General features: G+C 50.0%; 5 protein-coding genes across 5 annotated transcripts; 3 read left to right on the top strand and 2 right to left on the bottom strand.

Moving 5' to 3' along the window:
- Nucleotides 1–773: 773 nt before the first annotated feature.
- APUU_30740A (uncharacterized protein) lies at nucleotides 774–2,000 on the top strand (the record flags this gene model as incomplete). The annotated part of the gene is made up of 2 exons (XM_041701867.1): nucleotides 774–1,115; nucleotides 1,161–2,000. 2 exons carry the CDS (start codon nucleotides 774–776, stop codon nucleotides 1,998–2,000), a joined length of 1,182 nt encoding a protein of 393 aa, XP_041554709.1.
- A 643-nt stretch (nucleotides 2,001–2,643) lies between these two features.
- Nucleotides 2,644–4,446, top strand: APUU_30739A (homeobox domain-containing protein; the record flags this gene model as incomplete). The annotated part of the gene is made up of 3 exons (XM_041701866.1): nucleotides 2,644–2,828; nucleotides 2,915–3,026; nucleotides 3,076–4,446. The coding sequence occupies 3 exons, from the start codon at nucleotides 2,644–2,646 to the stop codon at nucleotides 4,444–4,446; spliced, it is 1,668 nt and encodes a 555-aa protein (XP_041554708.1).
- A 452-nt stretch (nucleotides 4,447–4,898) lies between these two features.
- APUU_30738S (uncharacterized protein) lies at nucleotides 4,899–6,308 on the bottom strand (the record flags this gene model as incomplete). The annotated part of the gene is made up of 1 exon (XM_041701865.1): nucleotides 4,899–6,308. The coding sequence occupies one exon, from the start codon at nucleotides 6,306–6,308 to the stop codon at nucleotides 4,899–4,901; it is 1,410 nt and encodes a 469-aa protein (XP_041554707.1).
- Nucleotides 6,309–6,746: 438 nt separating this feature from the next.
- Nucleotides 6,747–7,400, bottom strand: APUU_30737S (PaaI family thioesterase; the record flags this gene model as incomplete). The annotated part of the gene is made up of 3 exons (XM_041701864.1): nucleotides 6,747–6,844; nucleotides 6,895–7,204; nucleotides 7,269–7,400. The coding sequence occupies 3 exons, from the start codon at nucleotides 7,398–7,400 to the stop codon at nucleotides 6,747–6,749; spliced, it is 540 nt and encodes a 179-aa protein (XP_041554706.1).
- Nucleotides 7,401–12,568: 5,168 nt separating this feature from the next.
- On the top strand, nucleotides 12,569–13,675 carry APUU_30736A (uncharacterized protein; the record flags this gene model as incomplete). Its single annotated transcript, XM_041701862.1, has 4 exons — nucleotides 12,569–12,622; nucleotides 12,674–12,865; nucleotides 12,931–13,010; nucleotides 13,093–13,675. 4 exons carry the CDS (start codon nucleotides 12,569–12,571, stop codon nucleotides 13,673–13,675), a joined length of 909 nt encoding a protein of 302 aa, XP_041554705.1.
- Between the last annotated feature and the right edge of the window lie 474 nt (nucleotides 13,676–14,149).

Genomic DNA, 14,149 nt, shown 5'->3' with positions numbered 1-14,149 from the left:
GGTTCTAATTCTGACTAATACGTCGGTTGACAGATTGTATTGCAGATTTTACCGCTCGTCCAAAAGGGTCAACCCTCCTTGGAGAGGGCTAGTTCTGACTAATATGGTAGTTGACAGATTGTGAATATCACGTGGGTTCGCGTTTTCGCGTGCTTCGTTGGATGATCTGTCGATCGCTGGGAGCTTGAACCCTCCGTGGTTCCGAGGTAACTTGCTACACCTGAATATATTGGAGGATGAAGCCGGAGTGTATTACACTGTCGCAGCTCAAGAATGTATTGAGGGACGTGATGTTTATCTTTTGGTCAGACGGTCTCGTCTCTTTCTATGACTCGCCGTAACAGGGCGAGTTAGGCGAGCACCAACGCCAGCGATAGGGCGTAGAGAATAAGAGGCGGAGTGCAGAATAGACTGGAGCTCTTTACCACAAACCGGGGCTGCCTTGAGATTTAAGGGCCAAGCCAACCTGCCAAAACGGCAAAGCTAAGCGATTGCCTAGACATCGGAGAACCACTCGGCTAGATCTACTGTTGCTGTTAGTCGCTCTTGTCAGCATTTTCTGGCAGTATGTGTGGTGCTATCTGAGTCGCGAGGGAAGCCAGCCCGCTTTGACGTTGCCCGGTCAGGCTGCTTTTATGCTTGGCGGTGATTCCTAGCGATGGATGGGGTGCTTGTGAAATACTTAAGTCTGGTGTGGTAGGGGGATGTAGTGAGCTCGTAAGACTGTTCTGAGTATAGTTTCAGTGCAATAACTCATATCTGTCACAATAGGCATGGCAGACGGCGACATGAAGAATAAACTCTACAAACTTTCTGTAGCTCCTTTCGTCCTTGAGAGGCAAGAGGAGTATCAGAAAGCAATTGATTTCCACAAAAGCGCCATCGATGTCTTGGGGACGGCAGCACAGACGTTCAGAAAGTCGGGCTCGAACGTGCGCAAGATACACCGGAAGATGTTTGAGCGACAGGTGCAGTTGCATCGCGAGCGGCTTGCGCATCTGGAAGATCTTCAGCGTAAGGGGAGTTTCGCCGGTATTGTGCTACCACCGTCGGGGTTGGATGTTGTGCAGGAGCTGGCGAGGGAAAATGGAGATAGTCCGTGGACATTATCTCAGGTACGTATACTGTCTCAGTTGTGCATCCATTGACCTAATTTATAGATCCGAAAAGCACTTCACGATTATCGTAAAGATGAATCAACCGGTAAGGTGGTGCCCGACCACCTAAAACCCTTCCTCGACGCCGCAGACTCTACCCAGGTCCCCTTCTTTGCACCGACTCTTTCCCCGTCGGCTGAGATCGTGACGTATCGTCTCACCCATTCTTCAGAGCTAGTGGACCTCGGCGTCCGCTCGCACTGGTGGTTCGTCAAAGACCCAACCAACACCCACGTACTATATGCTCTCCAGGTGGTATGGAGTCAACAGGTTCCAATCGTGGAGGCCATCCTACGCCGCGCGGGAGAATTTCTCCCGGGGATGGGCGCAGTAAACATCAGAATCCGCAAGACGAAAGGAGGCAGCTTCCGCCTGGTGACAAGCACCGTTCCCCCGGATGGCGGTCAAATCGTCGAGATTCCAGACGGTGAACTCCAACGCAAGGACTGGTCCCCGCGGCGGTTCCAGTATGGTGGGCGCAATTTCGTCTGGAAGAGCGGGCGTGCTGATGGGAAGAGCATGGACGGTGGTCTGTTCAGGTCGTTTACTTGGGAGACACTCTATGAGACGAAACGCGCGTGGCCGAAGGATGGAAGCAGAACGGGAAAGATGGAAGACGAGACTGTTGGGTCGAAGCTCTGCTGGGGAGAGAAGGGAGGCAATGGCGCGACTCACTCCATATACATGGTTGGAGGGCTGGACTTGCAGTTCCGGGAGCATTTGTTGGCAGCGCAGCTGGCGAGACTGGTGCGGTGCAGCTATCCACCGCAGAAAGACTCGACAGGAGTAGAAGCTGTATCGACAGGATCTAGCATATTGGGGCTGATAGAGCTGGTTTCATAGGATTATGTTGATTGTCTGGTATATTTTTGCCATCGATACCATCCGAGATGCATTGATGCATTGATGCTTGGTGGCAGTCAGGACAATTGGTACGCGATCTCAAGCATTTATACTGCAATTTTGTAAAGGCGGGCATAATGATCTGGTATACTATGCAAAATACTGCATAATTTGTGCAAATTGGTAAATACTCAGGGTCTGCAAGATACTCCGGTCTGACGGAGGCACGCGGTCGTGGACTGAGATTAGCATTGCAAGACAACAAACACGTTCTGCAATGCCATCAGAATAGATATAGATATGAATACCACTCGTGATTAATTCGCGTTTCAATGTATGTACTTTGCAAATTGTAAGTTGTAAGTGAAAGTTGTGAGAGGAAGGTATTGAGTTCGGTGACGGGTGGGGTTAGCGTTGAGCACGCCGCGTCCACATCGCGACGCGATCAACTGAAGCGTCTTTTTCCTGCACGAGCTCTGTCGGGAACATTCCCACTTCAGCCTCGCCCGCCTTTTCTTCGGCTCGTCCACGCTATGCTGCTGGTCTTTTCTATCTCCTATTCTTTTCTTTACCTCTAATAATCTTCTCTTCCCTCTACTCTCTGGTTCTATGTCTCCGCCCTGACCTCGACTCATCCATTACCATGTCTGACCCCGAGCCCTCGGCCGTGGCTTTCTCGTCCTCTCCTCCATCGACACAGGCATCAGACTCGGCCGCTGCCTCTTCTAGCTACGCCTTTCTCATCCATTCCCAAAAAACATTAACCCAGAACCTCCCGCCCCGCGTGGACAATAAATTGCTGGCACGGCAGAAGCGACGTCGGACTAGGTATGTCGAGAGCCCGCCGATTCGATGCTCCGGGGGATACCTGTGGTAATTGCACGAGTATAGCTGACTTGATAACGCGTGTGTAGTCCCGAAGATCACGCTATTCTCGAGGCAGAGTACCAACAGAACCCCAAGCCGGACAAGGTATCACGGGCAAGCATAGTGAGCCGCGTCTCTCTGGGTGAGAAGGAAGTTCAAGTATGTCTTTGAAGATTAAAGGTATATTATTGTTCTAATATGTCGCCAGATCTGGTTCCAGAACCGTCGTCAGAATGACCGTCGAAAGTCGAAACCACTCCAGGCTCACGAGCTTCTTCCTTCCTCTCAATCCGACGATAAGCCGGCGAGCGACGATAGCATACCTGCAAAAGTGTTAGAGCAAGATAACGAGAACGGTGATGGCCATGTTCAGACCAAGGCACTCCCGGAGGGCGATTCATTTGCATCAGATGGAGTAGACAAGGAGGAAGAGCAGCTCGGTGGAAGCTCACAAACGAGTGTTGGCACGTCCGAATGCCCGGAATCTAGCCAACCGGCTGAATTGCACGCAGTACAAACACCAATTGACGCGTCGAGCAATGAGCTTTTGCAGACCTCCGCCAAGAGGAAGCGAGCTGGGTCAGATCTTGGAGGGACAACCGCAGAGCCTGCCCCAGGACTAAACACCCCAAAGTCACCGCCGTCATTGAGGTTATCCCTATCGTTCGACGGAGAAGCCATGGTTCGCAAGGAGGACGAATTAACCCCGTCCCCTCCTAAAGGACGGAATTCACTTCGAATCTCGATGTCTGCAGACGGAAAGGCAGTCATCCGTGCCAACGGCGAACCGTCGCCATCCAAAAACCGCATCTCTATGTTCTCTGCTCGCAAGCCTAGAGCAGGTGGTCTTCGAAGAAGCACCAGTGCTGTTGTCCTGGGTACCCCTCCCAGTTCACTAGAGAAAGAAAGGTCGTTTGGGAGGTCGCGTGACCCTCGAAACTGGGAGTCGTTCTTCGATACAGACGCGAGGAGTGCGCTGTCCACGCCTTTCAGCTCACAAAGCACACCAAACTCTGCTGCATTACGATCCAGCGGCCAACGTTCGCTGACCAGAACCCTATCTGCGAGACACAACTCCCTCCTGACACCCCCCTCCGAACACCAGGGCACACCAATCAGCCAAGCAATGAGAGAAAAGCGGCGGAAACTCTCCCGGACTGTCTCTTCGCTGGGACGGCTGGAAACTGGTCGCAAAGTCCTAGGCGAGAAACCACCATCCACACTGAAGAACTCCAAGACCCCCAAAGACGACCTCGACATCGAAGATGGCGACTCCGACAAGGAGAACTGGATCCCTGGGACTCGCGTATCCCAGTCGCGCCGACGAACAGCTTCACACCAGGCTCAACGACCGGCTCTCACGGATTCCAACGGACGAGGCAACGGAACGAATACCAAAGCTCAAGGCCGGCCACGACTGCCACAACCATCGCACCGGAAAGGCGGAAACACAAAGTCGCTGTCTGGTCTAGCCACGGACGTCACCGAATTCATGGCCAGCGAAAACACAGCAAGCCAGGACGAGGACCTGGACTGCATCCAAGGGCTGTTATCCTTGAGCCAAGGTGCATGGCGATGATCAATATTAAGATCGAAATACCCAGCTTCGACACCCAATGGGATGTTGTAGGCTATTTCATTTGTCGATTTCCTTTGTCATCTCTTTTTCTTCTTTTTTCTGTTTCCCTTTATGTTCATGTTGAGCTGCAAGCCAGCAAGCAAGCGGTGATGGCTGTATGATTGATTTGCGAGAGACCCCCTCTTTGTCATGATTGTGCTTTTCCGTACAACCTGTCCAGCAGTTGAGTGTTGGTTTACATACATACCTATTATCCCCTCGACTCTGGAGGCTGTCATGGATAATGAACCTGTTTGAATACGGAGAAGGAATGTAGATAAAGTATTACAGGATAGGATTGAAACAGCCCAATGTTGATGCTGTCTGACACATCCACTGATTCTGCTTGAACAACCTTTCCTTCACATGATATCCTAAGGTAACCGTACAAATCAATGCATTTGTAGCAACATCTATGACATAACTCTCTTTTCGAATCTCCTCGCAATCTCCAAACACCTCCTATCGATAGTCCGTTCCCAAAGATCCGACGCAAAAACCATGATCACACCGCAAACCAGCACAGCGCCAGCACAGGCCACGCCAAACGGCAACCCGGCATCCCTGCTCGCCTCTTCCGTACCGGGGTAAGACGTCCACGTAAGCAGACGCCAAAGAAGCACCCGGACGCGCTCTTTGAAAATGAAATACACCGGATTATGAAGCAGATAGAGCGGAAACGAAATCCTGCCTAGATACTGCGCCGGCCGCGAGGTCAGCAGCCGCTGCAGATGCAGAGCAACGGTGGGGGAGGAAGAAGTATCCCGGACTACGTAGATGGCGAGCACGGCGCCGACACTGGCCCAGCATCGGCGCGCAATTTCGGCCTGGTCCCGGCCCCCCCACGTCGTCTGCGTGGGGGGGAAGAAGGGCGCGAATACATGCAGGAACTGGTATTCCGGTGGCAGCGTTTCGCCCTCGCACATGCAGAGTAGAAATACCGCCATTGTGGAAATTATGGCCTCGCGGAGGCAAGAGAAGGGAGCCGACTTGCTGAGCTTTCGACAAAAGTTAGTGACGGTAGAGGAGTGCTGTTGGCAGCTGGAGCCGGGCAACAAGAGCTCCCCATCTGCTTCTGTATAGTAGTAGCTCGCGACATATCCCTCTGCAAGGAAGAGGCCGGAGACGAAGGAGAAGAGGTCCCACTGGCCCATATAGAACCAGTACATCGCCACTCCTGCTAGGGCTAGGTATCGGGCCTGCGGGTTCCAAAATGCCAGCACCAACAGCAGCAGGTACACGGTCAACGAGCCGCGAACCTCAACCGGCATGGTCCAGAGATTCACTGTAATCGGATTTGGGTCTAGCCGACCATGACGGAGGTTCATTTGGTGGTGATTGCTGATATCCAGGAGGTAGATCACGGACCACAGCAGGTATTTCATATGGGACCATGGCGCCGTCAGTGGCTTTGGTAGCCCAACCCAAGGGTCATCCCAGGAGCTCAACTGGAACAGATTGCAAAAGTAGAGGAAGTGAGAGAGGGCAGCAGAGAGAAGAGCGGGCAGATAGAGACGAAACCCCCGACGGGTGGCTGTGGAGGATAGACGACGAAAGAAGCCAGCGTTCTCTCGGGCCTTGAGGAGAGGGATGGAAATTGCAAAGCCAGAGATAACCATAAACAGGGACACCATCGATGATCCAGCAAAGATAATCCGGAAGGGCGGAAGTTGGATAAGATGGCGGCTCTCTGGAGCCTCCGCCCAGTAGGAGCGGTATAAAAACCCGAAAGTGCTTGGTGAATCAAATACAACCGCATGGCAAAGAGCCACACAGGCTGAGGCGAGGCCCCTCAGGCCATCGAGCCAGAGAGTACGCTCCATGTCCTGTAGAATGCTTCTGCTTATGACTTCCGGGGTGTGGCCAGTTTAAAGCACTCTCGTCTTGCCTGCAGGCATTGCCAAATGTGACCCGTAAGTCTGTAGATCTGCGTCCTCTTTTTGTCCTTCTGATCTTCTGAAAGACAATCGCCCATTGCTGAGAGAAGCTTTGAGAGACCCACTTGGGCTTCCAGGAAGCATGCTATCTTGAGCGAAGGAAGCCCAAACTTTATTATTACCCCATCAATCGCACGTTCGGAGAATGGAGAGGTCTTTCCATGTATTTGATAGGCAGGAGTCAGCTGAGTATTGACGGTATATCACTAATGGTCAGGAATGGAGGTGGGTTTAGTTTATGCTTTGTTCTGTTTATTTTCTCTATAGGAGACTATGTTTCTGACGCTGGGGATGGTTATCACTGCGGTGGTGTATTTCCTTCGCTCACAGTTTCTTCTCAAAAGATATACTCGCCTTGTTATGCTCCCCAACAACAAACAGCTTCCCATCCTTGCAATCCCGGAGCTCGCCTCGAATCGCAGCTACCAAACCGTCAGTAGCATTACAGTAAACAAGCAGAACTATCACTTACCCAGTCTCGCACCAACATGCAAAACCTCACAAAAAATCTCAATCTCAGCCCCCGCCCTTATCGCACGGAGGAAAGTCGTATTCAGCGTGCGGGAAACACCCCCGAACAGCCAAAAGTCCGGTGTCGAAACCGGGGCCATGCATGTTGTCGTGCACATGTCCAGGACTAGGGCAATGGCGCCGCCGTGCATGTTGCCCATTGTACTGCAGAAGTCCTGGGTTACTTTCATTCGGAATGTTGCGGTTACTTTGGGCGTTGCTGTGGCGGAGACGAGGTTTAGATGGTGTTTCATTAGGGTTGCATCGAAGCTCTGGAAATTAATTAGACAGAGCTTTTGAGGGAGGGGGATATAGAATGAAATAAACTGAACTGACTGTTGTCTGATCATTTTTATATGAATCCAGGTATGCCTGGACCCTCTCCTTTGGATCTTTGACATCGACAGCGAAGACCATACCAGGACGACTCAGGATGTCGTTTGTATATCGCTCTGCCTTTCTGGGCATTTTGCATAAGACTATTTTAAGATTAAGCTCCGTTCTGTCCGTGGTGTCCTGAGATGATGGACTTGGGTTAAATGTGTCAGCCCCTCGGCAGTTTAGCCGGTGGGCCGAGGGACGGCGATGTCCATGAGTTACGATTGGCTGTGAATACCGCATTTTAACTTTGAACTATCATATATAAGTTAAGCATAGATTATAATTAAACTCAACAGTCAACTTCACAATGTATGAAAAAGTGTGGGTCATCTGGGGAAGCAGTGGAGTATATTAGAAGTCAATCGAACTATGACCTGTTAGTTATTGATATAATAATAATCGATGCTGAAATGTAATGAATTTAGATATCTCTTTGCAGGTTATGTTATTAATGAGCCGGTCCTACTGAGAAGCCTAGTAAGCTTTGAGAGATTGGGACTCAAAAAGAAGTTTGTTTGTGCTTTCAAGTTAATACGTCTCTTTATCTTTTTTAATTCAATTTAGGTACTTCACATTGTCAAATTGCCATCTAGTTACTTGAACAGCAGATCATTTTGAACATCCTCCATACTCGTATACTCCCCACACCAGCACTTCCGAATTACATTCCCACACAGAACACCATCAACGTCGGGAAAAGAGTCTGGGCCAGGCCAAGAAAGATCGAAGCTGTCGAAGAAATAGTACCTATGAACGCGCCAGGAAGCAATTGAATAAATAATCCAACCAAGATGCAGTACCTCAATTTTCGCTGTGAAGTTGTTCTCGCTCGCAGAGTTTATATCAATATCAAGCGGTAATAGAATCGACTGCCCGAAATCAGCAAGTTTAAGCTCCCCGTCTAAAACGAGGATATTACGGAGAGCGATATCATCCATGAATACCCTGCGAGAGTGGGTATATGAAACCGCATCGATGAGTCTTGGCGTCCAGGTCGCTACAAGTGTCACTGCTCGGGCCTCCAAAGTATAGTGATATCAACCATCTACGTATATAGGGTAAAGCAGTAAGGTTTATAGAAAGAGAATAGGGTAGCTACAAGTTAAAAAAAGGCCAATATAACATGAAAAGTATGTGTAGACCTGTAAATTGTCCGCAAAAATAAAATACAGCGTGCTTCAGATGTAATAAGGTCATACCCTTCCCTTCACGGTCCGAAAAGGTCGTTGATGCTGATATTTTTGGCCTTTGGCACTATCCCACGCTATAAAAATCAACTATTGATAGACAGAATGCCAAATTTCATAGAATAGCGACAACAGAAGCCGAATTTCCCATCATAAGAGGTAATCTAATATGTGTTCTACCTCCGTATACCTAAACTGACCGCAGCGTATTCTCACATGAGTTCCATCGCCAGCCCACTAACCAAGGAGCACCCAGTCCTCACGTTAAACACGATATTATCATCTTCTGGATTTAGAGACATGGCCAGGGGACCAGGAATGGCATTTGATCCCATGCTCTCGAGGCGTCGCCACTATACCACATGCACATATACTCCAAGTTTAGTAGTACATAACATCCGAAGATGTTGCCACCTTGATTTACCGTAGACGATACGTCACAGCCTCCCTTCATCCAGGATTGTTGGAGGATTCCTGGAATATCAGGATTAAGAATCCATTCGAGAGGGGGAGTACCTCGGGCATGGTTACTAGATTGGTAAAAACAGCTGCACCATCTCACTGTTCCTGACGTTATGCGTGAACAGAATCAAAGAGATCTACAGTATGCCAGGGGTATCCATCCATCCCGTCCCGTCCTGAAGAAAGCAACTCCGAGCTCCTGCCGTCCTGGAGGATTAGGCAAGACACCACGCTTGGACCTTGTCCGGCCTGGCCTTGCCCTTCCATAACATAACGGCGCCATAACGGCTCGGCTATATTGCCAGTTTTGTTTATTATTTTATTGTTTCTTTCTGTTGGAGGTATGGATTCGGATTTGGATGGAGTGATGTTAATATATCCCTTTGTCTTGTGAGAATTTACGAGCTTGTAGTCGTAATCAGACCTAGACAGTCAGCCCTAGGTAGTCCTAGGTAGCCCTAGATAGGCCCCGCCCAGCAACCAAGCCAAACCAGGCTTTTTAGCCTGAACCGTTGCGGCTGACGCGGATATACGTCAGACGTTGCTGTAACGGGCGTCTATATATATGGATGATAGAATGATGAAGTTTATTTTATTTACACAAAAGTACCGTCGAAAAGCTCATAGATTGAATCCAACGTCCGCACGTAATCAGTAATCTACTAGTAGCAATCAGTAATCACCATCGGATCCGCTCCACCCATCCACCATCCATCAACTCATCGGTTTAATCTATTTATCTATTTAATCTAAATGCAGGAGCTATGACACCGTTGTCACTAGTGGACGAACTCCCGCTGTCTACGGGTAGGTAAGGTAGCACGGACCAGGCTAAGCACTCATCCAGACTTGCCATCCAGGATGAACTCGGGTTACATCATCCATTATAGGAATGAAAGACAGGCAAAACAAGAAAGTGACAGGCAGTGGGGATTTTTTTTATCTTACGTTCATGTCATGTTATGTCATGTTTATTCCGTGGATTGCGCCTCCCCCTTGGGCCTTGCTTGACCCATGTACCCCCCGCCATGTGCCGAGGTAGGCTGGTAGATCATACAGCAGTCATCACAGTCGTTGCAGAGTAGTGGGCCGGTCCCTCATGAATCATGAACTACAGGGCTGGCTGACCTTGGTGAGCTTGGACGTGCTCCGCGGAGCTTGCGAGCATGCATAGCAGTAAACTGTTAGTACTGTAGTAGGGGATTACGCGATAACCCCGAGGGCGGGAGAGCGGGACAGAGGGATCGACATGATGGAGGGGCGGCTGAAGCTGGAGGGATCTCAAAAGAACAAAAGTTCCGATTGAGGCAGGAGATCCAGGGCCTGGACCATTGTGACGAGGTGACAGAAGCGACCGGTTAATATTCCAGCGCTGTTTGATTAGTGGGACTGCCGACATTCGGAGCATCGCGCATGCAGCGATCGGCTGTTCGCGTTGTGGCCATGCATGGTCGCGGCCGGTGAGAATGTTGATGGAGGGTATAGCAATCTATTATATGCTGCTGGTGGTGAGTCTTAACATGTCAGGCAATTGGTATGGATGCATTGTGCATTGGATCTTCCTATCATGCCGGCTGGTTGAATGTCTCTCGTGCATGATGCAGGTCGGTTAGGTACGATGCAAGGGAATGCACACCGAGGGTGTTCCTGACTCAGTTTATACTTTTGTTACATCACCCCGCAATGACTGATTCGAATGGCTGATCAGTGATCAGCGAGCCTGAGATGATCAGACTTTGAAGCCGTTAGCAAGGGATGCTGTGGTTGTGGAGAGTGCACCGGCATTCCACGCAATCAATTATGGGAGCAATTCCCAGCCCTGCTGCGGAACGTTTGTGCCTGTTTTAGTGTTTTCTTGTTCTTTTTACTTTTATTCTATTCATTTTAGACTTCAACTTTCAAGGTGCTGTGCCACGCGGGGTTCTGGAACCTGTCAGACTCGATCCACATTAGCCATTTTGGTATTTATCCACCCACACTCCTGGGATGATGTCCGTGCTGCAGAGGCGCCCAATGCGTTCGAGGGGTAGAACGAAGTCCCGTCCTTGAGAGCAGCCAATAATTGTCTATCGAAAATAAGCAGGAGATGAAAAACAAGCAAGAGATCCTGCGATGATGGATTTTGATCGAACTGCTCTAAGAGAAGAGGAATCCAATGACTCAATGTCAGTGACCATTCAGGCATTCCTTGGATACATCGCCCATTCCCCATTCTGGAATGAATGCCGGCCCACCGTGATTCTCGTGGGCTGTGACAGCAGCTTGAATGAGGATTGAACCCTAAATGTAATGCCGGAAAATGTTCCCCGTTGCCAGTTACGGCCTTAGCAAGGAGTGATATATTAATACGTACCCTAATTAATAAGATCCCAGCCGCAAAGCAATCCACCAAGTGGCGCTTGAATTCGCAGCTGGTGGAAAAGTAAGAAGGATCCCGATAAGCCCGCTCAAGCCGTTCTGGTTGGAGTAACTCTATAGTGCGAGCAGCTAAGTTCGTGCGCTGGAAGAGAGAGCCATAAACAGTCCACGAAGATCCTCGGCCGCGTGCATCGAGAGCGCATCGCGATCATATGAGGAGCTCTGCGGGAGCTGATCGGATCGTCGATTCGGACAGCAACAGGTTCCAATAACAGCAGGCAAAGCCGGAGATATATGCCGGCATTCCAGGCAGAGAACCAGGAAATCAGGGATCCGCGTAATGGGCAGCAAGCCAGCAATTGGCCAGGATAAAGGTACCGATCGGCGATTCCTTAACTGTTTGTGATCAGCTTTGCAGCAAGTTCGTCCATCATACGAACGCCGCATGATCGCCGGCCGGCCACCAAAGGGAGAGCCTGTCCAGGCAAGCTAGGGCAAGCTTCCCCGCAGGCCAGACTCGCTTGAGACTCTGAGCATTACTCCGTAGACGCTGGACAGCCGTTGGACTCGCTGCTTTAAACAGCAGGTGAACCCCGAAGTGGCGCATTGCAGGCTCCCTTATGGGGACGTGCTATGACCATCTGGACTCCTGGAGGGCCAGGAGGGGGATCCCTGATGTCCATCCCAACGCCACCTGCATGAGGTGCACTCGTTCAGTTTACCCTAAATGCTCGATTCGCCCTTACTGCATTTCCACTAGTTTGCTCCACGCCCTCTCGCTCTCTCCCCCTCGACCACATTGTCGGTTTCTTGCCTGCATTTCCCGTTTGGAGCATGGATTCATTCCTTGCTTATGGCCATATCAACTCCTCGGGGTTTGCTCGGCTGCGCAAGATACCGTCTCTGAGGTTCGAGCGTTGCACTAAATCCTGCGATTGCCGATTCCAGTAGTACGCTGCAGCGCTATCTCCCGCGGCTGATCTGTCATTCCTAGTGTCCTGTTATCGTGATGTCCTCTGGGGGGCCTCAGACCCTCGGACTTAAGTATCCCTGCGAAGGCCGGGTTCTCGCTATATCTTCTGCTGGCATCAGCCTGGATTCTGCCTGATTTTTGGATATATTTTGAGATATATTTTGTAGACTCCTGTCTCAATCTATCGCAAGATATTTGTATCCATATGTCTACTATTTGACGTGGACACTACCACCGGACCAATCATCACTACCTCAAGCATTGTCAACCTCACCATGGTCGCTGGAGCAAGGCGTGATTTTCTCTGTCTCTGGAAGCATTGCGGAAAGGTGCCATCACCCTTGTCAAGGTCACCACTATCATACAACTGACCACTCTAGTCATTCCATCGCAACTCCGACCTCCGCAGACACTACCGCATCCACACAAATGAGCGACCATATCGTTGTGGCGTGAAAGGCTGCAACAAGGGCTTCATCCAGCGAAGTGCCTTGACCGTCCACTCGCGAACGCACACAGGTGAAAAGCCGTTTATGTGCAATTTCGAAGGATGCCGCAGTTCCTTTTCCGACGTAAGAGCTCCATTCTCTATTCTGCCCATTCTCTCTTCCAGTATCAAGTCTAAGAGAATAATTAGTCCTCGAGTCTGGCCCGCCACCGCGGAATCCACACAAACAGACGAGCATACGTATGTCCTGAACCAACATGCAAGCGAAGGTACACCTTACATTTCTTATTACTCCGTTTCCTAGACAGAATCCTCTCTCTAGGTAAATAGCCTGTGTTAACACACAAGAAGCTTCCGCCGGAAGGCAACCCTTACAAACCACCAGCACAGCTCACATGCACTGGACTTGGCCATCCAGACACTGTCGCAGGCCTACTCTGTATCTGAGAGCGAGCCCGAGTACGACCAAACTATTATCCCTACCACCCCTCTTACTCCTTTGCCCCCACAACACGACCCGTATCCTTTCCCTCAGCAAGGAAACTGGTACTGGTCCTATCCAAACATCACCAGCCCAACCCAGGACGTCGTTTACAGCAGCAGCAACAACAACAACAGCAGCAGCAGCAACAACCTACCAGTGACCTTTCCCACTGCCCCGGTTCAAGAGCACTCACCAATCGTGACACGCAATGAGAATTACTCCCGGCCACCCCAGGCCATGTCACCCGAGCTACTCTATGGACAAGACTACCTGCAATTCATGCAGCAGCAGCAACAATACATGCAAGTTTCCCAGCAGAAGCCCCAACTATACAGCCATGGTCATGGCCAGGGCCAGAGCTGCATGACCCCGAACCCCGGATGGCAGTGCTCCAATGCCAAACGGCTAATGCACCCAGGTGATGGCATGGGATGCTGTATTCTGTACTAATGTGATGTGATGTGGAAATGGAATATAGCCTGGCTGGTACTTTTCCTTTCTTTTCTTCATTTCCTTTGTTTCTATTTTTTCCTCTGTCCTGGATGATATGATATGATTACGATTATGCTACGGAGAATTCCTGTACTTATTTCCTATTTTCCCGGTGTACGCGTAATGAATAATGCCCATGATTTTTGACTATTATTATTATTTTTTCACCATTCCTCAGATACTTGACAACATTTGACACATTCCTCGTCCGTGGTTGAAGGATCGGAACCTAGTACCTAAAGGTGGATGGATGGAGGTGCCGTCAAAAAGAACCTCCCGCCCCGGTTCCCCCGAAACGGCCGAGTGCTATCAAAAGTACCCGATAGTTAACTTAATGTCATCAGCAGCAGCAGCAGCAACCAATAAACATGATTAGAATTCATCTTCGTAATGCAATAGCCGGGCTTTGAATAGCTGTGCCGTTACTGGCAT

This window comes from Aspergillus puulaauensis, chromosome 3, assembly GCF_016861865.1.
Source record: "Aspergillus puulaauensis MK2 DNA, chromosome 3, nearly complete sequence".
Taxonomy (NCBI): Eukaryota; Fungi; Ascomycota; class Eurotiomycetes; order Eurotiales; family Aspergillaceae; genus Aspergillus; species Aspergillus puulaauensis.
Note: the sequence above shows the minus strand (reverse complement) of the source record. Positions and strands in the feature narration are given on the sequence as shown.